General features: G+C 45.2%; 1 protein-coding gene across 1 annotated transcript in view; it reads left to right on the plus strand.

Moving 5' to 3' along the window:
- pkn3 (protein kinase N3) overlaps positions 1 to 22,934 on the plus strand; it is a 229,440-nt gene that overhangs the window by 81,692 nt on the left and 124,814 nt on the right. Inside the window, exon 4 of the mRNA XM_084324775.1 lies at positions 18,916 to 19,045. Coding sequence (XP_084180901.1) covers positions 18,916 to 19,045 — 130 coding nt within the window. The remainder of the gene's footprint in view (positions 1 to 18,915; positions 19,046 to 22,934) is intronic.

Consider the following 22,934-nt stretch of genomic DNA (forward strand, 5'->3'; position numbering starts at 1 on the left):
CATACTGCAGCTCTGTGAAGGTTAGATCTAGATACATACTGCAGCTCTGTGAAGGTTAGATCTAGATACATACTGTAGCTCTGTGAAGGTTAGATCTAGATACATACTGTAGCTCTGTGAAGGTTAGATCTAGATACATACTGTAGCTCTGTGAAGGTTAGATCTAGATACATACTGCAGCTCTGTGAAGGTTAGATCTAGATACATACTGTAGCTCTGTGAAGGTTAGATCTAGATACATACTGCAGCTCTGTGAAGGTTAGATCTAGATACATACTGCAGCTCTGTGAAGGTTAGATCTAGATACATACTGTAGCTCTGTGAAGGTTGGATCTAGATACATACTGTAGCTCTGTGAAGGTTAGATCTAGATACATACTGTAGCTCTGTGAAGGTTAGATCTAGATACATACTGTAGCTCTGTGAAGGTTAGATCTAGATACATACTGCAGCTCTGTGAAGGTTAGATCTAGATACATACTGTAGCTCTGTGAAGGTGTGTTAATTTAGTCAACGAAAATTATGACAAAATTTTGTCGTCAACGAAGCCCCCCCCCCCCCCCCCCGACGAAAACGAGACGAGACGTCGCGTTAATGGAGATCATGCAACACTAAATGATTCATGCAATGTCGTTGACTAAAAACGACGACACAAAATGTAATTGACTAAATAAAATCTTGCTAAACGTTTATTCAACATCAACACTGTGTTTACTTGCTACTTGCTAGCTAACAGGAACTCGTTTGGCCGACAGGAAAGTAACAAAAATAATTGTCAGTGCGAAACCCTTATCCCCGACACATTGTTCCGTGGGTGAATTATTGTAATGTTTTGGGGTGTTGTGTGTCGCTCTAGTAGTAGTTGTATGGTCTCAGGACTTAGGGGCACCACTGTTATGCTGGGGGTGTTGTTTCCCCCGGGAGACATGGGAGGACGGACCGGATGTTACGTCGTTGTTGTTGTTGTTATGAAGCTAGCGTATTATCAGGTAGCTGTGTTGTGTATGAGAAGGGAATTATCAACTTGTAAAGCCCATATTGAGCTGGAAATAAAGCACCATACAGAAAAGGAAACTCTGGGCGCCAGAGTGGCGCACCACGTAACGCAGTGCAGTGCAACGTGGCCGTCCCGGGTTCGACTCCCGGACCCGGCGACCCTTGCCGAATGTCCTCCCCCCCCCCCATATCTTCTCCTATCCTTCCTCTCTGCCGGGTCTGTCCAATAAAGCAATAAAATGCCAAAAATATTATCTTAAAAAAGAAAAGAAAAGGAAACTCTCCTCTTTCTTCCCTACATTACTGCATGACGGATCGCTACATTATGTTGATCCACCACAATAGAACACATTAAATAGCTTACATAAGTCTAACCAGCTAGCACTAACTTTAGCTTTTTTTTGTTTAGAAAAAGCTCACGCCAACTTATGAGGCTGTAACTGAGTGGCGAGACTAAAAAAAAATACTAAATCGATAACTAAACAAAAAAGACTAAAACGAAAATGCTCAGACCTGTAGTTGACTAAAACTTTGAGACATGACTAAGACTAAAACTAAAATAAAAGATTTCTGACGAAATTAACACTGCTGTGAAGGTGTGGACCTGACTGATACATACACTAAATAGCACTAAAAGTGGTTATTTGGCTCATAATCATCTACACAGGCTGATTGTTTACCACTTGTCAATTGTTTACCACTAATCAAAGCATCAAAAAACGATGATGTAACATAATACCTATGATATAGATTTGATTTGAGAATAATAGCGGGTCCAGGCAAGAAACGACAACGGTTATAGTATAATACCGCTATAAGGCTATTCCTCAGCATTTCAGGAATTACCCCAGACCGATCTAAAAACATACTTATATTCACCACGGTATAACGCACGAACGTATGCATGGAAAATTTTTCTCTTTTTTGCATCTTGACCGGAAGAAAGTCCCTGTCAAATGACCATAGTATTGTATCCATAGCTATAATATAGAATATAGTTATAGCTCTACAAACAAGGTGATGGACTCCTATCGTTTATAGAGTGGCACTGAATAGATGGGCCCGAAAACATTGCGGCACCGAAAGTGTTAATGTCAACCAGTTAAAGAGGGGGGGGGGGGGGCAACTTCAGACAGTTATAAGTCGTGTAGCTCCACTCTGCGTCATACTGGAATCCACTTCCATATCGGTACTAGCACTGAATAAATGTTCACATGCACCTTTACACACCTCATCCGCCTGGCCACACCCCATCCGCTCCTCTACATAAGCAGGGGTGTGGCCATACTAACAGCTCCTTCTTTGTTTTCACCACGGCAAGTGTCTGTATACACCACTTTGAGACTAGTGAAATATTGAAGAGGAGCTGCGTTGACATTCTTTCTTGTTTTTTCTCTCTCTCACCCATTTTAGAGAAAAAACGAAGTTATAATGTCTTCTTCGAGGGGTTTGAGCGCTCGCAACGTCACCCTTCACCAGCGGTTCTCCATTGCCGCCTCCATTGCAGCGGTTCTCCATTGGGGCTGCGCTGACTCCGCGGTCGTGGCAGTCAGACGCACCCGAGCGGCGTCCGGTGGAGAGTTTGCCTCTCCGAGGAGCTGTTGAGCCAAGGCCGTCTCCTGTGAGATGGCCTAGTTCCAGCTCTGGTTCCCCCGCCGGTGGGCGGTCGGCCGATAGGTTGACGGCTCCTCTGGTAGCGGAGGATCTGGAATGCAAGCTCTTCGCGTCTGCTCGTTCCCGTTGTAAGATGGTGAGCTGCATGGGCGAACGGCCTGGCTTTGGAGAGCTGCTGGAGCCAGACGAGGGTGCTTCTGCTCGGTCTCCTTGTCAGATGGATACGGAGGATTTTATGGAGGGAGCGGAGGCGCTCTTGTTTGACGCCTCGGTGGAGACGTATCACTCTCCCCCTCAGGGTGTGGCAGGGGGTGGTATGTCTCCATGGGGTCCCTCGTTCTCTGGTGTTGGGTTAGAACCTCCGACTCGGAGACGGGATGCCCTGCTATCAACCGCATCGGATGATGGCGCCACAATGAGTGGCAGCCTCCCTTACGTGAGGGACGCGGGCTGCGTGGAGGAAGGTGCACATGGGGAATTGCGTGCCTTGTTCCCGGAGCTCATGGCGGCTGCCGCAGCCGCTAATGGCGTGCCGTTGCCGCAGCCACTGCCTGCACCTCTCCCTGATGACTTGATAGGTCATCTCTGGCAACGTCGTCCTGTGAGGGAGACGGGCGTTGTCTGCCCATTCTTCCCCTCAATGGAGGCCTACGTGCGTCAGGGACAGGTAATCTCCCGCATCACCGGCCTTACCCCCGCCTACGTGCAAGTCACGCGGGTGGTGGGTTTGATCGAGGGATTGAAGGAAGGCTTGATAGCCCGATGGCATCTCTCCTTTGTCCTGAGGTGGTGTGGGAGCCGTTGCGGAAGCCGGTTCCCTAAGGGAAATCGGCTAGGCAGTTGGCCAACTGGAGTGACCAGTCATTCATCGCCACGACACAGAGCCTGGCTGCGACATCCAACATCGCGCAGCTGGCACGCTTCATGTCGGGGATGATGGCGGGCGGGGCGGTGTTGGACGATCACCATCAGTTCTTACACGCCCAGGCGGCTGGAGCCATCCTGCACCTGGTACAGCTGCAGGCAATCGCCGCCGGGAAAGTACGCGCCCTGGCCACTCTAACCCAGCGCCACCTTTGGCTGGAGCAAGCGCGGGTGCCGGAGCGGAAGAGGCTTCCCCTGCTCACGGCCCCCCTCTCCGATGCTGGGCTCTTAGGGTCTGCTATGCAGCTGATGACGGCTGGGACATGGAGGAGGAGCGTGCAGTGCTCCAGCCCCATTTTCCCCCACCTGACGCTGCCGGTGAGGTTCGATGGAGGCCACGTCGTCGGGGATCCGCGACCGTCGCCACCGCCACCACCGGCCAAGAAGGCCAGGAGCAGATAGGGTGCCTCGACCGCCACAGCCAGCCAACCCACGCCCGGAGGTGACGGTAGGGATCGTCGTGTCCAGGCACCCCAGTACCGTCCCTCCGGGCCTGCTCCCTGTGGGGGCAAACACTGAGCTGTTCGCGGCAAGTGCCGCTAAGTGACTTTCTCCCCCTGATTACCCCTGTTCCCTTCCCCGCCCCAAATATAATTTTGTTGCATTAATAAAGGGTCCCTCCTAGTGAGGGACTATTTTTTGTTACAAACTGTGTTTATTCACTGTATATGTTGGGGATACGATGTGTAGAACCCTCGCCTAAGTTGTGGGGTTGATAGGAGAGCAGGACTTTTTAGTCACTAGCTGGTCGCTACATATAATATATGTGCTTAGCAAGGCCTGTAGCTAACACTCGTCGAAAGGCTTTTTCTTTCCTCATCCTGAAGAAATATGTTTCTTCCTATAGTGGTAAATGTTTACCGTTGTCTGAGGGGGTTGTGTGTTCTGTTACATTGGAAACAGTGGCATTGAGTCCACAACTTTGGAGTGTTGGCCTGCAGAAGTGCTTGTGTGTGTAGCTTGTACCACGGTCTTATAGACCCTCTTTCGATCTTCTGTGTTTTTTTCTTGAAACATGAAACACGGTTGTGTTCACACATAAGCCTTCGGCCTTGTTTATAAACCCTGTTCGCAGACGTGTTGTCGTCTGTGGCTAGCGTGCGTTGGGTTAGCTTATCCTGATAGGATATACGCTGCTCCATTAGCATGCTGGCTACATAGGTATCATTGCTAAAATGGCTTGTTTACTATCGTATACGGGGTATGGGATCATGAGGGGGTGAACGGATAAACCCCTCCTTCCCTCTTTTCTGATTGGTCGGGGGGTTGGGCCTTCTATCATTCAGCCATGCCACGCTGATTGGTCAGCGCGGCACGGGGTAGGGGGGGGGGTAGGGAGTTCCCTGACTCCTCGCCTGTAATGGTCTGTTGAGTCATGGGATTCCCCCCGCCATAGAGTACGTCACTGGGCGCGTTTCTATTCGTTGCCCACTTCCGTGAGTTCTTTACATCTCTGTTGTTGTCAAGTTGGTGTTGCGGTGCATAGGAACTCAAGAGTTCTGCTACGCTCGGTATATATGTATCTTGAGCCTTTGGTCATGTGGCTCAATGTTACATAAACTTTTCAATTTATTGCTCATGTGGGAAGTCTCTCTGGGGGTTCCCCGTCCCCTCTTTTATGGAGCAGGTTGACAGGGTGTTGTTTTCCCTCAGCCGCGTTGTATGGGACCCATGTCCGTATTTTTTTTTTCTGTGAGAAAAGCGGCTTGTCATTCTCCCAGGCGGCTTGGAGGAACGGTATCTGGGTTCTTGTTAGAATGTCCATTGATATGTTTTGGGTCTTGACGTGTATATAGTGCTGGCCCTGGGTGCTTCTGATAGGAACCATGCATGGGCTTGCGCGCCTTGGTTGCTCATCATTGAAACAGCGTTTTTATGGGGCAACTGGGATGGAGTTTGTCTCTTCCGCCAGTGTACTAGGCTTGTCTCAACGAATTCTCGTTCATCTCTGGGGGATGTTAACAGAATAGATCAAAGCATTGGTAGAGGGGTCTCACGCCCTTGGGGTGGGCCACCGGGCGCGGTGCTTTGTGTTCTGACCGTCTGGGTGGCGCCCTCTATAATGTTTTGGATCGACACGCGTACCTACCCCCCTCCTGGGACTGGCGATGGCGGCGTGATTAGGGCACGGGACTGGTTCTGGTCGCGCCGGACCAGGTCAGTTAACCCGTTGTCAGCCGGGGCGCAGATCTGCTGTTCTGGTACCCTGAGGGACTTGTGCTTTTTCCTGTGAAAAATGCCGGGTCGGCCCGGGCGTTGCAGGGTTTGACGTTATGGAGATGTTCGTGGTTATGTTACTACGTGTTATCCCTCACTGTTGCTTGGTCCATGTTGTGTTGTACCTTGCGCCGTGCTGAAGGAGCCTGGTCCTTCTCCATTCTTTTTCGCCCCTCTCTTCTCCTGCTTGGCGGGGCTGGGAGGGGGCTGTCGAGGTGGTTCTTGTAGAACTCCTCTGGCATCCCTGTGTACGTCCCGGTCCGCCGGGCCCGGGTCCAACTTTGTTTTCGTCAACCTGTTGGCCTGGGTTAACCCCTTCTTGAAAACTGAAACACTTGTACTGCTGTATAGCCAGTGTATACCCGCAGTTGTGTTTTGGAGTTTTTTCTTGGGGGGTTATAGGAACAACCGCCTCATGTTAGAACCAAGGGGGTGGTTGGTTCCCTGGTGTGTTGGTAGCGGAGTCAACTCTCGGGGTAGGCCGGGCTTGGCCCCGTCTGCCTGTGAGTGTGCCCCCGCACCTTTCATGACGTCTGCCAATCATGTCAGCCTTCTCTGCCTCGGCCCCTCTAGAGGGTCGTTTTTTTTTTGTGGAGGCTGCAACATGGTGCACGGCATACCAGCGTACACCCCTTCCGCCGGGGTGCTGTTTCAGCAGACCCCTTTGGCGCCTGTCTAGTCCGCAGTGCTCCAGGCTCTGGTCGAGTGGCCTGTTGCCTGGATTGAGGGATCAACTTCTTTGAGGGTTGTCTCCCCGGTGCGCTGCCTTGTCCCGCTGTGGGTGTAGCCTTTTGAGTGCTTCGGGGCGGCGTGCTGTTGGGGGGAAGGGCCTGCTCTTGGATGGGCCCTGTCCGAATACGCTGGCAATGTGGGGGGTGGTGTCACTAGTGACCGCCTGGTGGGGTCTCGATGCTGCGGCGTCGTTGGCCTCTCCAGGCCCCCTTTTCCGGGGGGGGTCCAGTCCCTTCCTGGGTCTGGGTCCTCCTTCGCGCTCCGCTGCTACGGCCTTGCCACAGGGTTGGGTTTTTGCTCTTGACCCCGTGATGTTAGGGGTTGTAACGGGGGTTTTGTTCCTTCCCGTTCGTTCCCTAGTGGCATGTGGGTTGCGCGTTTGTGTAGTCGTGGTTCTTCTGTGGAAGGTAAGTGCCACGGTCTGCTCACCCTGTGCGTTTGAGTTGCTAAACTCCTCTTCGCACAGTCGGATCCAATACCCTCCCGTCCTCCACTAGGGGGGTCGGGGGGCTCGGGTCCTCCCCGGGTCTGATGGTTGTGGGGGGCCTCAGCGGGTACATTTGTCGAGCTTCCGCTCTGCTTAGCTCCTGTATTCCAGTATGACGCAGAGCGGAGCTACACGACTTATAACATTTACATTTAATCATTTAGCTGACGCTTTTATCCAAAGCGACTTACAAGTTCTGTACGACAGGTCATCAGGAAGGGTACAACTCTATCAGCTGAGTAACAATATTCATCAAAGTGTTGCGTGTTACAGTGTAGGTTAGTTTATTAGGGCAAGTGCATGACAGTAAGGTTAGTTAGGGTTAGAATTTTCTTATTTGTATTTTTGATTTTTTTTCAGATAATGGTTGAAGAAGTGCGTCTTTAGTCGACGGCGAAAGATTGGACGGGATTCGGCTGTCCTAACTGGGGTGGGTAGTTCATTCCACCATTGTGGGGCAAGGACTGAGAATAGGCGGCTTCTCTTTGATGACCCTCCCGGAGCTTGGATAGGAGTAGGTCTAAGGCGGCCAGAAGATGCAGAGCGTAGGGGTCTTGAGGGTGTGTAGTTAGAGACCATTGACCGGAGGTAGGCGGGAGCGGTTCCCTTTGCCGCACGGTATGCTAGGTCGAGGGCCTTGAAGCGGATACGTGCAGCAATGGGGAGCCAGTGCAGGTCCCTAAGAAGTGGGGTGACATGGGCCGACTTCGGTAGGTTTGAGATCAGGCGGGCCGCTGCGTTCTGAATGAGTTGAAGAGGCTTGGTGGCAGTGGCCGGGAGGCCAGCTAGCAGTGCGTTGCAGTAGTCGAGGCGTGAGATGATTGTTGATTGGACGAGGAGTTGGGTGGCTTCTTTTGTCAGGAAGGGGCGGATCCTTCTGACGTTGCTCAGGACGAATCGGCAGGTTCTGGTTGTCGCTGCGATGTGAGCAGAGAAACGTACGGTTATGTCTATAACCATAGTTATATGAGTGTAGTGACGCTCTGCGTCGGACTCACTGAGGACCCCGTGGTCTTCGCTTTTGTGGTGAAAGACTTGGGAAGGAGCTGTTAGTATGGCCACACCCCTGCTTATGTAGAGGAGCGGATGGGGGTGTGGCCAGGCGGATGAGGTGTGTAAAGGTGCATGTGAAAATGTATTCAGTGCTAGTACTGATATGGTAGTGGATTCCAGTATGACGCAGAGCGTCACTACACTCATAACTATGGTTATAGACATAACCGTACGTTCATAAAGCCTAGTTAAAAGTAGGCACAAGAGAGAGCACAAGTTGACAAGTACAATATGAGGAGAGGTAGAAATATATATTCATAATTAATGATATGCCTGTATTAAATAGATTTGATGCTTTGAAAGCACAACAATTGCATTTTCAATGAATATTAGATATTCATTTATTAATATTAATTTGCCAGATTGAATTTTCAATTTTTTTATTTACCCTTTATTTTACCAGGTAGTCACTTGATATCAATGATCTCTTTTTCGAGCAAGACCTGGCCAAAATGGCAGCAAAACAAAAACAAACATACAAATACACAAAACACAGACGGAGACATAAAAGGCAAAGTGGGGCAAGGGGATACATTTGAGCTGCAACAAACAAGATTGAATGGGATTGGGGGGAGATTGGAAGGTAGGGTAAAAAAAGGTAGAAAGAGGGACGGTGAGGCTTTGCAGGAGGTTGCTGGGGAGAGAAGGTCAAGTTAATAAATATAAAATATAACACCACATTATGCAGTGAAGCATCGACATTCTCCCATCTCATTCTTTAAAATGCCCTTAATTTGAACTTTAAAATCAGATATGGTAGTGAGTAGGGATGTTCGATGGCTTTTTTACCTATACCGATATTGTCCAACTCTTAATTTCCGATACCGATATCAACCGATACGATATATGCGGGGTCCCCCCCCCCCCAAAAAAAACGGAATAATTTCAGGTAATTAACATTACTTATTACATGGCGTTTTAACATTCGCCGAAATGCTTGATTGTGATTGGTCAATAGCGCTCGTTGCCCCTGACAGCGGTGAATTATTTTTCGATATATTCACCGGTGATACGGGTAACTAGCGCTATTGACCAATCACAATCAAGCATTTAGATCGCAGTCACGAAAGCTAAGCTCAGCATATGCACAGCTGCACTCATCAGTGCAATCAGACCACAGACCTGCCGGCGATAATAATAATAACTTTATTTGGGCTGACAGCGGAGCCACAGAACAACTGCGTCTGCATTTGATCTCGTCTTGTCGATGGTTTAAAATGAATTAGGTATATTGTTAGTAAGTTAGCCATGTAATAAGCGGGATAATGTATAGCCTATACTCGGTCATTGTCGCAAAATAATTGACCTTCACTGCGTTTAGAACACCTCGGCGCGGCGCCTCGGTGTTCTAAACTCTGTGTCGGTCAATTATTTTGCGACAATGACCTCGTAGTTATACATTATCCCTTACTTATTACATGGCGTTTTCACATTCGCCGAAATGCTTGCTTGTGATTGGTCAATAGCGCTCGTCAGAGGTCCGATATTACTCGATAACGGACCTCTGCCGAACAATAATGACCGCTGTGCGCAGCTGGACCAATCAAGCCCACTACACACACTTGTTTGTTTGTTTGTTTGTTTATTTACACATATAAAAACAATTACATATATAATACAATATAATCCACAAGGGATGTGTAGGAGAATTGCCTAAAAACCCTCAAGGGGCTTGCATGTGGCATTCACCAGGAAGCAAAATTACATTATATCAAGATAAAATATAACCCCCCCCCCCCCCCCCCCAAACAAACAAACACACACAAGCAGGCCTACATAGACACCGATGCAGGCACCCATGCCATACGATTTCTGGTATAGAGAAAACAATTAATGACAGGAAGAATATATAATAAAACAAAAATACAATAACAAAATACAACAAGCCATCAGACCACAGTTTGTAAAGGAAGTCCATATGGGAAATATTGGTGCTCTAGGAGATGAGATTTCAGTGCTCTTTTGAATTTCAGAAAAGAAAATTCCAAAATATGTGGAGGCAAAGAGTTCCACAACTTTGACCCTCGGTAGAGCAAACAAAACTGAGATTGGGAAGTGCGGGAAAAGGGTGGTCTAAGCAAACAGGAACTACGTGTGGGGTAATTATGAATTTGGTGATTGTGGGCAAACATGTCATGAAAGAAAGGGGGAAGGGCTCTGTTTAAATAACTATGCACAAATAAACCAGTCTGAAGATGATTCACTTGATAAACACTGAGTATACCTAACTTATGGAATAGAGGCTGAGAAGAATGACTTCGTTGAACACAGCTGATTATTTTTAGAGCTAGTTTCTGCAGACGGTATATGGGCTCAAGTTTGGTCTGATGAGTACTACCCCAAACAAAATTACAGTAATTGATATATGGGTAAACCATAGAGTAATATAACATTGTGGCAACCTCGGTGCTCAGCAAGTGACGTGTTTTTCCAAGAATACCAATACTCTTGGCCATTTTTGTAGTTATGGCTGTGATATGAGGTTTCCATGATAGGGATTCATCAAGCGGAACACCAAGGAATCGTGTAGAACACACCCTAGCTATGGGGATGTCATTGATCACTACTTTAGATGAGGAGTTAAAAATCACAGATTTGAGACTAAAAAAAATGAAATTCGTTTTTTTTATGTTTAGTGATAATTTGTTGCATTTAAACCAAATTGATAGTTTGTTAAGTTCTTCATTTATGACCCTAATGATGGTATCAGGATCTTTATGTGAATAGAATACACTTGTGTCATCTGCAAATAAAATTTTCGACAGCCTGTCTGAGACGTTAGGGAGGTCATTGATATATAACAAAAATAACAAAGGCCCAATAATTGAACCTTGGGGCAGACCGCAAAGTAAAGGAAGAAAAGGAGAATTTATCCCATTATAGGATACAGACTGATGTCTATCTTTAAGGTAACTGGTGAACCATAGCAGTGCATTGTTTTTTATTCCAAGATGTGAGAGCTTCTGAAGGAGGAATCAGACCACAGACCTGCCGGCTGCCGATAATAATAATCACTTTATTTGGGCTGACAGAGCCACAGAACAATTGCGTCTGCATTTGATCTCGTCTTGTCGATGAATTAGGTATATTGTTAGTAAGTTAGCCATGTAATGAGCGGGATAATGTATAGCTATACTCGGTCATTGTCGCAAAATAATTGACCTTCACTGACGTTTAAAACACCTCGGCTGCGCCTCGGTGTTCTAAACTCTGTGTCGGTCAATTATTTTGCGACAATGACCTCGTAGCTATACATTATCCCTTACATATATCTTGTTGTGGAATTAACACAACATTATGCGTCTCGACTCCCGGAGAGTCAGCATTGCCTTGGCTCGGGCTGATCGCTATACTAACTCGTTTGGCTGAGTTAGGGGGAGGGGAGCCGTGGGTGGGTCCTGGGCGTTGTGGACAGCGACCCCTACAGTTCGGTCGGGGCGCCTGCTCAGCGAAGGTAGGATCTGGTGAGAGGTAGTGCGACCTTCCACACGTTACACTCTCCCAGTGAGAATCTGCGCTGCCAGGCTGGCTGCCGGCTGGCTGCACATGCGTCGGAGGAAAGCATGGGACAGTCTCCGGCCTCTCGGACCAACAGTAGGGGAAAGTGCGCAACAACCAGGAAGGGGGTTGGGAATTGGCATAACGACTAACAGTGGGATGGGAGAAAAATCGGAAAAAGAAGGAGAAAAAAATAAAAAATAAAAAAAAACACATTATGCATACCTTTGACAATAAATAAAATCAGAATTTGTTCTTACTTGCTTGCCTGGGTAAATAAAAGGTTAAATAAATGTAAAAAAACCGATACCGATCATTTCCGATATCACATTTTAATGCCAATATCGGTAGGGGATAATGTAAGGGATAATGTATAGCTATACTCGGTCATTGTCGCAAAATAATTGACCTTCACTGACGTTTAAACTCTGTGTCGGTTAATTATTTTGCGACAATGACCTCGTAGCTATACATTATCCCTTACATATATCTTGTTGTGGAATTAACACAACATTATGCGTCTCGACTCCCGGAGAGTCAGCATTGCCTTGGCTCGGGCTGATCGCTATACTAACTCGTTTGGCTGAGTTAGGGGGAGGGGAGCCGTGGGTGGGTCCTGGGCGTTGTGGACAGCGACCCCTACAGTTCGGTCGGGGCGCCTGGTAGTCTGGATCAGCAAAGGAAGGAATATGAAGGAACCATTGGTATTTACTATGGGTTAAAGTCTCTGTGGGTTAAAGTCTCTGTAGGTTAAAGTCTCTGTGGGTTAAAGTCTCTGTGAGTTAAAGTCTCTGTAGGTTAAAGTCTCTGTAGGTTAAAGTCTCTGTGAGTTAAAGTCTCTGTAGGTTAAAGTCTCTGTAGGTTAAAGTCTGTGGGTTAAAGTCTCTGTGGGTTAAAGTCTCTGTGGGTTAAAGTCTCTGTAGGTTAAAGTCTGTGGGTTAAAGTCTCTGTGGGTTAAAGTCTCTGTAGGTTAAAGTCTGTGGGTTAAAGTCTCTGTAGGTTAAAGTCTCTGTGGGTTAAAGTCTCTGTGGGTTAAAGTCTCTGTGGGTTAAAGTCTCTGTAGGTTAAAGTCTCTGTGGGTTAAAGTCTCTGTGAGTTAAAGTCTCTGTAGGTTAAAGTCTCTGTAGGTTAAAGTCTCTGTGAGTTAAAGTCTCTGTAGGTTAAAGTCTCTGTAGGTTAAAGTCTGTGGGTTAAAGTCTCTGTGGGTTAAAGTCTCTGTGGGTTAAAGTCTCTGTAGGTTAAAGTCTCTGTAGGTTAAAGTCTCTGTGAGTTAAAGTCTCTGTAGGTTAAAGTCTCTGTAGGTTAAAGTCTCTGTGAGTTAAAGTCTCTGTGAGTTAAAGTCTCTGTGAGTTAAAGTCTCTGTGAGTTAAAGTCTCTGTAGGTTAAAGTCTCTGTAGGTTAAAGTCTCTGTAGGTTAAAGTCTCTGTGAGTTAAAGTCTCTGAGTTAAAGTCTCTGTGAGTTAAAGTCTCTGAGTTAAAGTCTCTGTAGGTTAAAGTCTCTGTGGGTTAAAGTCTCTGTGAGTTAAAGTCTGTTGGTTAAAGTCTCTGTAGGTTAAAGTCTCTGTAGGTTAACGTCTCTGTGAGTTAAAGTCTCTGTAGGTTAAAGTCTCTGTGGGTTAAAGTCTCTGTAGGTTAAAGTCTCTGTGAGTTAAAGTCTCTGTGTGTTAAAGTCTCTGTAGGTTAAAGTCTCTGTGGGTTAAAGTCTCTGTAGGTTAAAGTCTCTGAGTTAAAGTCTCTGTAGGTTAAAGTCTCTTGTGAGTTAAAGTCTCTGTGGGTTAAAGTCTCTGTGAGTTAAAGTCTCTGTGAGTTAAAGTCTCTGTGGGTTAAAGTCTCTGTGGGTTAAAGTCTCTGTGGGTTAAAGTCTCTGTGAGTTAAAGTCTCTGTAGGTTAAAGTCTCTGTGGGTTAAAGTCTCTGTGAGTTAAAGTCTCTGTAGGTTAAAGTCTCTGTAGGTTAAAGTCTCTGTGGGTTAAAGTCTCTGTAGGTTAAAGTCTCTGAGTTAAAGTCTCTGTGAGTTAAAGTCCCTGTAGGTTAAAGTCTCTGAGTTAAAGTCTCTGTGAGTTAAAGTCTCTGTAGGTTAAAGTCTCTGAGTTAAAGTCTCTGTAGGTTAAAGTCTCTGAGTTAAAGTCTCTGTAGGTTAAAGTCTTTGTAGGTTAAAGTCTCTGAGTTAAAGTCTCTGTAGGTTAAAGTCTCTGTAGGTTAAAGTCTCTGTAGGTTAAAGTCTCTGTGGGTTAAAGTCTCTGTAGGTTAAAGTCTCTGTGGGTTAAAGTCTCTGTGAGTTAAAGTCTCTGTAGGTTAAAGTCTCTGTGGGTTAAAGTCTCTGTGGGTTAAAGTCTCTGTGGGTTAAAGTCTCTCAGTTAAAGTATCTGTAGGTTAAAGTATCTGTAGGTTAAAGTCTCTGTAGGTTAAAGTCTCTGTGGGTTAAAGTCTCTGTGGGTTAAAGTCTCTGTGGGTTAAAGTCTCTGTGGGTCAAAGTCTCTGTAGGTTAAAATCTCTGTGGGTTAAAGTCTCTGTGAGTTAAAGTCTCTGTGAGTTAAAGTCTCTGTGTGTTAAAGTCTCTGTGAGTTAAAGTCTGTGTGTTAAAGTCTCTGTAGGTTAAAGTCTCTGTGGGTTAAAGTCTCTGTGAGTTAAAGTCTCTGTGAGTTAAAGTCTCTGTGGGTTAAAGTCTCTGTAGGTTAAAGTCTCTGTGAGTTAACGTCTCTGTAGGTTAAAGTCTCTGTAGGTTAAAGTCTCTGTAGGTTAAAGTCTCTGTGGGTTAAAGTCTCTGTGAGTTAAAGTCTCTGTGGGTTAAAGTCTCTGTAGGTTAAAGTCTCTGTGGGTTAAAGTCTCTGTGAGTTAAAGTCTCTGTAGGTTAAAGTCTCTGTAGGTTAAAGCCTCTGTGGGTTAAAGTCTCTGTGGGTTAAAGTCTCTGTGGGTTAAAGTCTCTGTGGTTTAAAGTCTCTGTAGGTTAAAGTCTCTGTAGGTTAAAGTCTCTGTAGGTTAAAGTCTTTGTAGGTTAAAGTCTCTGTAGGTTAAAGTCTCTGTGGGTTAAAGTCTCTGTAGGTTAAAGTCTCTGTAGGTTAAAGTCTCTGTAGGTTAAAGTCTCTGAGTTAAAGTCTCTGTGAGTTAAAGTCTCTGTAGGTTAAAGTCTCTGTGGGTTAAAGTCTCTGTGGGTTAAAGTCTCTGTAGGTTAAAGTCTCTGTAGGTTAAAGTCTCTGTGGGTTAAAGTCTCTGTAGGTTAAAGTCTCTTGTGAGTTAAAGTCTCTGTGGGTTAAAGTCTCTGTGAGTTAAAGTCTCTGTGAGTTAAAGTCTCTGTGGGTTAAAGTCTCTGTGGGTTAAAGTCTCTGTGAGTTAAAGTCTCTGTGGGTTAAAGTCTCTGTGGGTTAAAGTCTCTGTGAGTTAAAGTCTCTGTAGGTTAAAGTCTCTGTGGGTTAAAGTCTCTGTGAGTTAAAGTCTCTGTAGGTTAAAGTCTCTGTAGGTTAAAGTCTCTGAGTTAAAGTCTCTGTAGGTTAAAGTCCCTGTATGTTAAAGTATCTGTAGGTTAAAGTCTCTGTGGGTTAAAGTCTCTGTGAGTTAAAGTCTCTGTAGGTTAAAGTCTCTGTAGATTAAAGTCTCTGAGTTAAAGTCTCTGTAGGTTAAAGTCTCTGTAGGTTAAAGTCTCTGTAGGTTAAAGTCTCTGTAGGTTAAAGTCTCTGTAGATTAAAGTCTCTGAGTTAAAGTCTCTGTAGGTTAAAGTCTCTGTAGGTTAAAGTCTCTGTAGGTTAAAGTCTCTGTGGATTAAAGTCTCTGTGGGTTAAAGTCTCTGTGGGTTAAAGTCTCTGTAGGTTAAAGTCTCTGTGGGTTAAAGTCTCTGTGGGTTAAAGTCTCTGAGTTAAAGTCTCTGTGTGTTAAAGTCTCTGTAGGTTAAAGTCTCTGTGGGTTAACGTCTCTGTAGGTTAAAGTCTCTGTGGGTTAAAGTCTCTGTGAGTTAAAGTCTCTGTAGGTTAAAGTCTCTGTGGGTTAAAGTCTCTGTGGGTTAAAGTCTCTCTGGGTTAAAGTATCTGTAGGTTAAAGTATCTGTAGGTTAAAGTATCTGTAGGTTAAAGTCTCTGTAGGTTAAAGTCTCTGTGGGTTAAAGTCTCTGTGGGTTAAAGTCTCTGTGGGTTAAAGTCTCTGTAGGTTAAAGTCTCTGTAGGTTAAAGTCTATGTGGGTTAAAGTCTCTGTGAGTTAAAGTCTCTGAGTTAAAGTCTCTGTGTGTTAAAGTCTCTATGTGGTAAAGTCTCTGTGAGTTAAAGTCTCTGTAGGTTAAAGTCTCTGTGGGTTAAAGTCTCTGTGAGTTAAAGTCTCTGTGAGTTAAAGTCTCTGTGTTAAAGTCTCTGTAGGTTAAAGTCTCTGTAGGTTAAAGTCTCTGTGAGTTAAAGTCTCTGTAGGTTAAAGTCTCTGTAGGTTAAAGTCTCTGTAGGTTAAAGTCTCTGTGGGTTAAAGTCTCTGTGAGTTAAAGTCTCTGTGGGTTAAAGTCTCTGTAGGTTAAAGTCTCTGTGGGTTAAAGTCTCCGAGTTAAAGTCTCTGTAGGTTAAAGTCTCTGTGGGTTAAAGTCTCTGTGGGTTAAAGTCTCTGTGGGTTAAAGTCTCTGTGGTTTAAAGTATCTGAGTTAAAGTATCTGTAGGTTAAAGTCTCTGTTGGTTAAAGTCTGTGGGTTAAAGTCTCTGTAGGTTAAAGTCTCTGTAGGTTAAAGTCTCTGTGGGTTAAAGTCTTTGTAGGTTAAAGTCTCTGTAGGTTAAAGTCTCTGTAGGTTAAAGTCTCTGTGGGTTAAAGTCTCTGTGGGTTAAAGTCTCTGTGGGTTAAAGTCTCTGTGAGTTAAAGTCTCTGTGTGTTAAAGTCTCTGTAGGTTAAAGTCTCTGTGGGTTAACGTCTCTGTAGGTTAAAGTCTCTGTGGGTTAAAGTCTCTGTGGGTTAAAGTCTCTGTGAGTTAAAGTCTCTGTAGGTTAAAGTCTCTGTGGGTTAAAGTCTCTGTGGGTTAAAGTCTCTGTGGGTTAAAGTCTCTCAGTTAAAGTATCTGTAGGTTAAAGTATCTGTAGGTTAAAGTCTCTGTAGGTTAAAGTCTCTGTGGGTTAAAGTCTCTGTGGGTTAAAGTCTCTGTGGGTTAAAGTCTCTGTGGGTTAAAGTCTCTGTAGGTTAAAGTCTCTGTAGGTTAAAGTCTCTGTGGGTTAAAGTCTCTGTGAGTTAAAGTCTCTGTGAGTTAAAGTCTCTGTGTGTTAAAGTCTCTATGTGGTAAAGTCTCTGTGAGTTAAAGTCTCTGTAGGTTAAAGTCTCTGTGGGTTAAAGTCTCTGTGAGTTAAAGTCTCTGTGAGTTAAAGTCTCTATGTGTTAAAGTCTCTGTAGGTTAAAGTCTCTGTAGGTTAAAGTCTCTGTGAGTTAAAGTCTCTGTAGGTTAAAGTCTCTGTAGGTTAAAGTCTCTGTAGGTTAAAGTCTCTGTGGGTTAAAGTCTCTGTGAGTTAAAGTCTCTGTGGGTTAAAGTCTCTGTAGGTTAAAGTCTCTGTGGGTTAAAGTCTCTGTGAGTTAAAGTCTCTGTAGGTTAAAGTCTCTGTAGGTTAAAGTCTCTGTGGGTTAAAGTCTCTGTGGGTTAAAGTCTCTGTGGTTTAAAGTCTCTGAGTTAAAGTATCTGTAGGTTAAAGTCTCTGTTGGTTAAAGTCTGTGGGTTAAAGTCTCTGTAGGTTAAAGTCTCTGTAGGTTAAAGTCTCTGTGGGTTAAAGTCTCTGTGAGTTAAAGTCTCTGTAGGTTAAAGTCTCTGTAGGTTAAAGTCTCTGTGAGTTAAAGTCTCTGTGAGTTAAAGTCTCTGTGGGTTAAAGTCTCTGTAGGTTAAAGTCTCTGTAGGTTAAAGTCTCTGTATGTTAAAGTCTCTGAGTTAAAGTCTCTGTGAGTTAAAGTCTCTGTAGGTTAAAGTCTCTGTGGGTTAAAGTCTCTGTGGGTTAAAGTCTCTGTAGGTTAAAGTCTCTGTGGGTTAAAGTCTCTGTAGGTTAAAGTCTCTGTGGGTTAAAGTCTCTGTGGGTTAAAGTCTCTGTGTGTTAAAGTCTCTGTAGGTTAAAGTCTCTGTGGGTTAAAGTCTCTGTAGGTTAAAGTCTCGGTACGTACCTCGGTTTTGAAGTCAAGGTTCGGTACGGGTTTTCGGTACAGTGGGGGAAAATTTGGCTTTCCATGTTCCACTCAGGGGTGATGTAGTGTGCAGTAACTAATTGTACTTGTAGGGCTGTCAACAAATATTCTATATATATTTTTTTGATCTACTTTTTCTCCCATTTTCAATTTTTCTCCGATCCCAATTTCGTATCGTCCAATTCTACCCTCCCCTGTCTCGAACACTGTTAGGCCATGCCTCCCACAAGCCGGCTGCAATGTGGACTAAGCCTTGCATCACGTGTCCCCTCCGGTACTCGAGGAAGCAGCAGTCACATCTTTTCACCTGCACAGCGCAATCTCTCAGCGTCGGGGGTCTGCGTTTGGAGGGCACGCCGCCCCCGTGGCTTCCTGATTCTGCTGCGCAGGTGCACCAACCGACCTGTAGGAGTCGCTGTCCACACCGTCCGATCCCCACCCATCAGCTTCCCACCCCCTAATACTGCCAATTGTATTAGTATGAACGACCAGCCAAGCTGATAGCAATGCTGAGAGCTGGGCTCGAACCCAGCGTCTCCAGCATTGGTGGTGAGCGCCTTGCCCACTGCACCACCTAGCCGCCCCATGAATATTCTATATTGAAATTAATAATCGACTTGTAAAAAAAAGAAAAACGAAAAAATTAAATAATTATATTAGATTGTGAAACATACCGTTGTATTTGTTCGGTAGTACACAGCCGTTCGGTAAGGTACGGTACACACTGAAACGGTTCGGTACGGATATGTGTACCTTTACACCCCTAAAAGCTACAGATGTGTATCAGTGACAATCAAACTGTAAACAAAGAGGCCTATTGGGATGTTAGATCCTAATATGAAAATATGTGATTTAATGTTCTATGTCTTACCATGACTTTGTCTGTTTTGCTGCTGTCTATTTTATACTTATTTTATGTCTGCACTTTTTTGTCAATTCTGTTATGCCAATTTTGTATACCTGTCTTTTTTTGCTGCTGTGAAGCAATTTGAGCTGCAATTCTTGTACAAAAGGTGCTCTACAAATACAGTTTATTATTATTATTATTATTATTATTATTATTATTATTATTATTATTATTATTATTATTATTATTATTATTATTATTATTATTATTATTATTATTATTATTATTATTATTATTATTATTTTTAGAATTATTTTTATTATTATTATTATTATTATTATTATTATTATTATTATTATTATTATTATTATTATTATTATTATTATTATTATTATTTATTATTATTATTACATGTCCATTCCATGTGTTTCCTCCAGGACCGTAAGATGCTGTCCACGGCCCAGCAGATGTTACAAGACAGCCGCACCAAGATCGAGTTGCTCCGCATGCAGATCGTCAAAGTCAGCCAGGCCAGAGCCGGCGAGCGGGACTCCATAGACCTAGGCGGTGAGACCAGTACAGCATGGTAGAATACTGCCCCCTAGGTGGTGAGACCAGTACAGCATGGTAGAATACTGCCCCCTAGGCGGTGAGACCAGTACAGCATGGTAGAATACTGCTTCCTAGGCGGTGAGACCAGTACAGCATGGTAGAATACTGCCCCCTAGGTGGTGAGACCAGTACAGCATGGTAGAATACTGCCCCTAGGTGGTGAGACCAGTACAGCATGGTAGAATACTGCTTCCTAGGTGGTGAGACCAGTACAGCATGGTAGAATACTGCCCCCTAGGTGGTGAGACCAGTACAGCATGGTAGAATACTGCTTCCTAGGTGGTGAGACCAGTACAGCATGGTAGAATACTGCTTCCTAGGTGGTGAGACCAGTACAACATGGTAGAATACTGCTGCCTAGGTGGTGAGACCAGTACAACATGGTAGAATACTGCCCCCTAGGTGGTGAGACCAGTACAGCATGGTAGAATACTGCTTCCTAGGTGGTGAGACCAGTACAGCATGGTAGAATACTGCCCCCTAGGTGGTGAGACCAGTACAGCATGGTAGAATACTGCCCCCTAGGTGGTGAGACCAGTACAGCATGGTAGAATACTGCCCCCTAGGTGGTGAGACCAGTACAACATGGTAGAATACGGCTGCCTAGGTGGTGAGACCAGTACAGCATGGTAGAATACTGCCCCCTAGGTGGTGAGACCAGTACAGCATGGTAGAATACTGCTGCCTAGGTGGTGAGACCAGTACAGCATGGTAGAATACTGCCCCCTAGGTGGTGAGACCAGGACAACATGGTAGAATACTGCTGCCTAGGTGGTGAGACCAGGACAACATGGTAGAATACTGCCCCCTAGGTGGTGAGACCAGTACAGCATGGTAGAATACTGCTGCCTAGGTGGTGAGACCAGTACAACATGGTAGAATACTGCTGCCTAGGTGGTGAGACCAGTACAGCATGGTAGAATACTGCCCCCTAGGTGGTGAGACCAGGAACAACATTCTAGAATACTGCCCCCTAGGTGGTGAGACCAGGAACAACATGGTAGAATACTGCTGCTTCAGGACTGAGCAGTTCACCATTTATAGGGCTGTACCGAATGCTTCGAAGCTTCGATCATAATGTTGACATTCGAAATTTAAATTTTTAATAAAAGAATACAAATGTGTATATTTTTTTTATCGACTTTTTCTCCTCCTTTTTCTGTGATTTTTCTCCCATCCCAATTTCCTCTCGTTCCAATTCTCCCTGTCCTGTCCTGATCGTTATGCCTCCCACTAGGGATGTCCCGATCGCCTTTTTTTGCTTCCGATCCGATCCCGAGCATGTGATTTTAAATATCTATCGATCCGATCGTTTCCGATCCGATCTTTCACATTAGTAATCAATTTTGACGCATTTTTGTCAGAAACTGGCAGAGTGAGACAAGCCCATCTGTTGCCTATAATAGTCCGGGGGCGCGAGCGCGGAGGCGTTTGTTATTACATTCACCCTGAGAAATGTGCTTCTGCTTCATATAAGAAATATTAAAAGTTTCAATATATGTTTGCACATTAGTATACATTCAGTGTTCGACTTACGTAATGGTCCATTCTGGTCTGAAACGCCGACGATAAACCTCAGTCACGTAACGTTATCCTCCAGGTGAAAATTTAGTCTGAAAACTTCGCCTCCAGCCTGCTGCTTCATGAGTTTTTCCTCCACGCGGAATCTCCTCCTTGCAAACATTGCAACTGGCTTGACTTTATATTTTAAAATGCTTAGTTCCAAACCTCTGACATTAAGTCTAGCTGCTCAAGTCAGTGGATATTAACCGTGTTTCGGGAGCGACGTGTTGTTGTTGTGGTCGCGTGTAGCGTGTAGCGTCTAAATTAAAGGGAATGTTTGTTGCAACGGTGAAAATTAAAGGGGAATGTGTTTGTTGTGGATAATTATTCTGCTCTGTGTGACAATAAATACATTAATGATGATATATTATATGTAATTTAAAAACCAAAACTAAGGCCTCCGTATGAGTTTAAGACGTGGACATGGTCATGTTTGTTGAATAAAAATTTTCTTTTTTTGACTGCCGATTTTTATTATTATTTTTTCCCGATCCCCGATACTCTGAAAAGCACGTGATCGACGCCGATTCCGATCACGTGATCGGATCGGGACATCCCTACCTCCCACTGGCCGGGTCGTAGGGAGGATAGAAGCCTTGCATCACGTGTCCCCTCCGGTACACGAGGAGGCAGCCTGTCACATCTTTTCACCTGCCAGCGCGGACTCTCATTGGAGAGGTGTAATGGCCCTAGCACACAGCACACGAATGAACACGGACGGACGGACGGGCGGCTGCCGCTTGACTTCCGCTCCCATGTTAATGGACGCTACTGTGCACACTGGCCGCAAGCGGGGAGCGCGCCTCGCGGGCGGCAAGCTATCTTTTCCGCTTCAATCGGATTCGAGGCGGCGCGGGAGGCGTGCGCCACGCGATTGATTGATTGATTGATTGGAAATTTTATTAACAGATTGCAGAATGGGTACAATACAGTACAGCTCTCTCTTTTTCTCTCTTTATTCTCCCTGCCTTTCTTTCTTTCTCTCTTTCTCTCTCTCCAGTCTCTTTATCCCCCTCTCTTTCTTTCTCTCTTTCTCTCTCTCCAGTCTCTTTATCCCCCTCTCTTTCTTTCTCTCTCCAGTCTCTTTCTCCCCCTCTCTTTCTTTCTTTCTCGTTTTCTCTCTAGAGAGAGAGAGAGAGAGAGAGAGAGAGAGAGAGAGAGAGAGAGAGAGAGAGAGAGAGAGAGAGAGAGGAGAGAGAGGAGAGAGAGAGAGAGAGAGAGAGAGAGAGAGAGAGAGAGAGAGAGAGAGAGAGAGAGAGAGAGAGAGAGAGAGAGAGAGAGAGAGAGAGAGAGAGAGAGAGAGACGAGAGAGAGAGAGAGAGCTGCTGCTGCTGGTTTTATGGAGGGCTCCGTGCTGCAGCGCGCTCTGTAGTCGGACTCTGTGTGTCTGGCCAGGCGCGCAATCCCGCTAGGAACCCGTGCGTGAAATTCGTGCACGTTCAATGTGCCCGAGCCGTGACGTGTGGGAGGCTCACACTGCCCCCGCCATTTCCTGTCTCTGCTGTGCAGGCGCCCTGACCGACCTGTAGGAGTCGCTGTTCACAACGACCAGACTACCACCCATCGACTCCCCTCCCGCTGACTCTGCCAATTGAGTTAGTATGACGGCCGGCCCAAGCCGGAGGCAACGCTGACAGCCGGATTCGATACCGGTGTCTCTTGCGTTGGTGACTAGCGCAATGTCCGCTGCGCCACCCAGTCGCCTAAATTATAATTTTTTAAATCTTTTTTTTTATGTGTCTATTCAATCTGTTTAAATCAATGGGGGTTTTCTTCACAGTTGCAGATAAAGATTAGGCTACACTACTATTATAATATTATACTATAAGACGTCACCATCACTTTCATACCAACCGTGCCCTTATTGGATTATTTATGTTGACGAAACTGATGAGAAAGTTGATTTAATAAATAAAAAAAAGACTCATTCGGTACAGCCCTAATTATTTATCATATAAAGTTCAGGTTTACTGTCGAATGCTGTGTTCAAATAAACAGGCATCCCTCTCTCCCACAACACCGCATACAATAGTACTAGGGGTGGGGGAACATTTTGGCTGGACGAGAGATAACTTGGAGATTGGTTATGAATTATTATATTAGTTATATTTAGGGCACTTCTATCTCCACCTTTTATGCAAGGAGGTCACATGGCTGTTTTCCAGACATTAGGGACTAATATTACCCGTCAACAAAGAGAGATGAAATGTACTGTATGGTATTTGATTTCCTGGTATCAATGGATTGTACTGGATTGTGCTTCTAGAACAAGATTATTAGG

Source organism: Notolepis coatsorum (genome assembly GCF_963971535.1).
Source record: "Notolepis coatsorum genome assembly, chromosome: 11".
Classification (NCBI taxonomy): Eukaryota; Metazoa; Chordata; class Actinopteri; order Aulopiformes; family Paralepididae; genus Notolepis; species Notolepis coatsorum.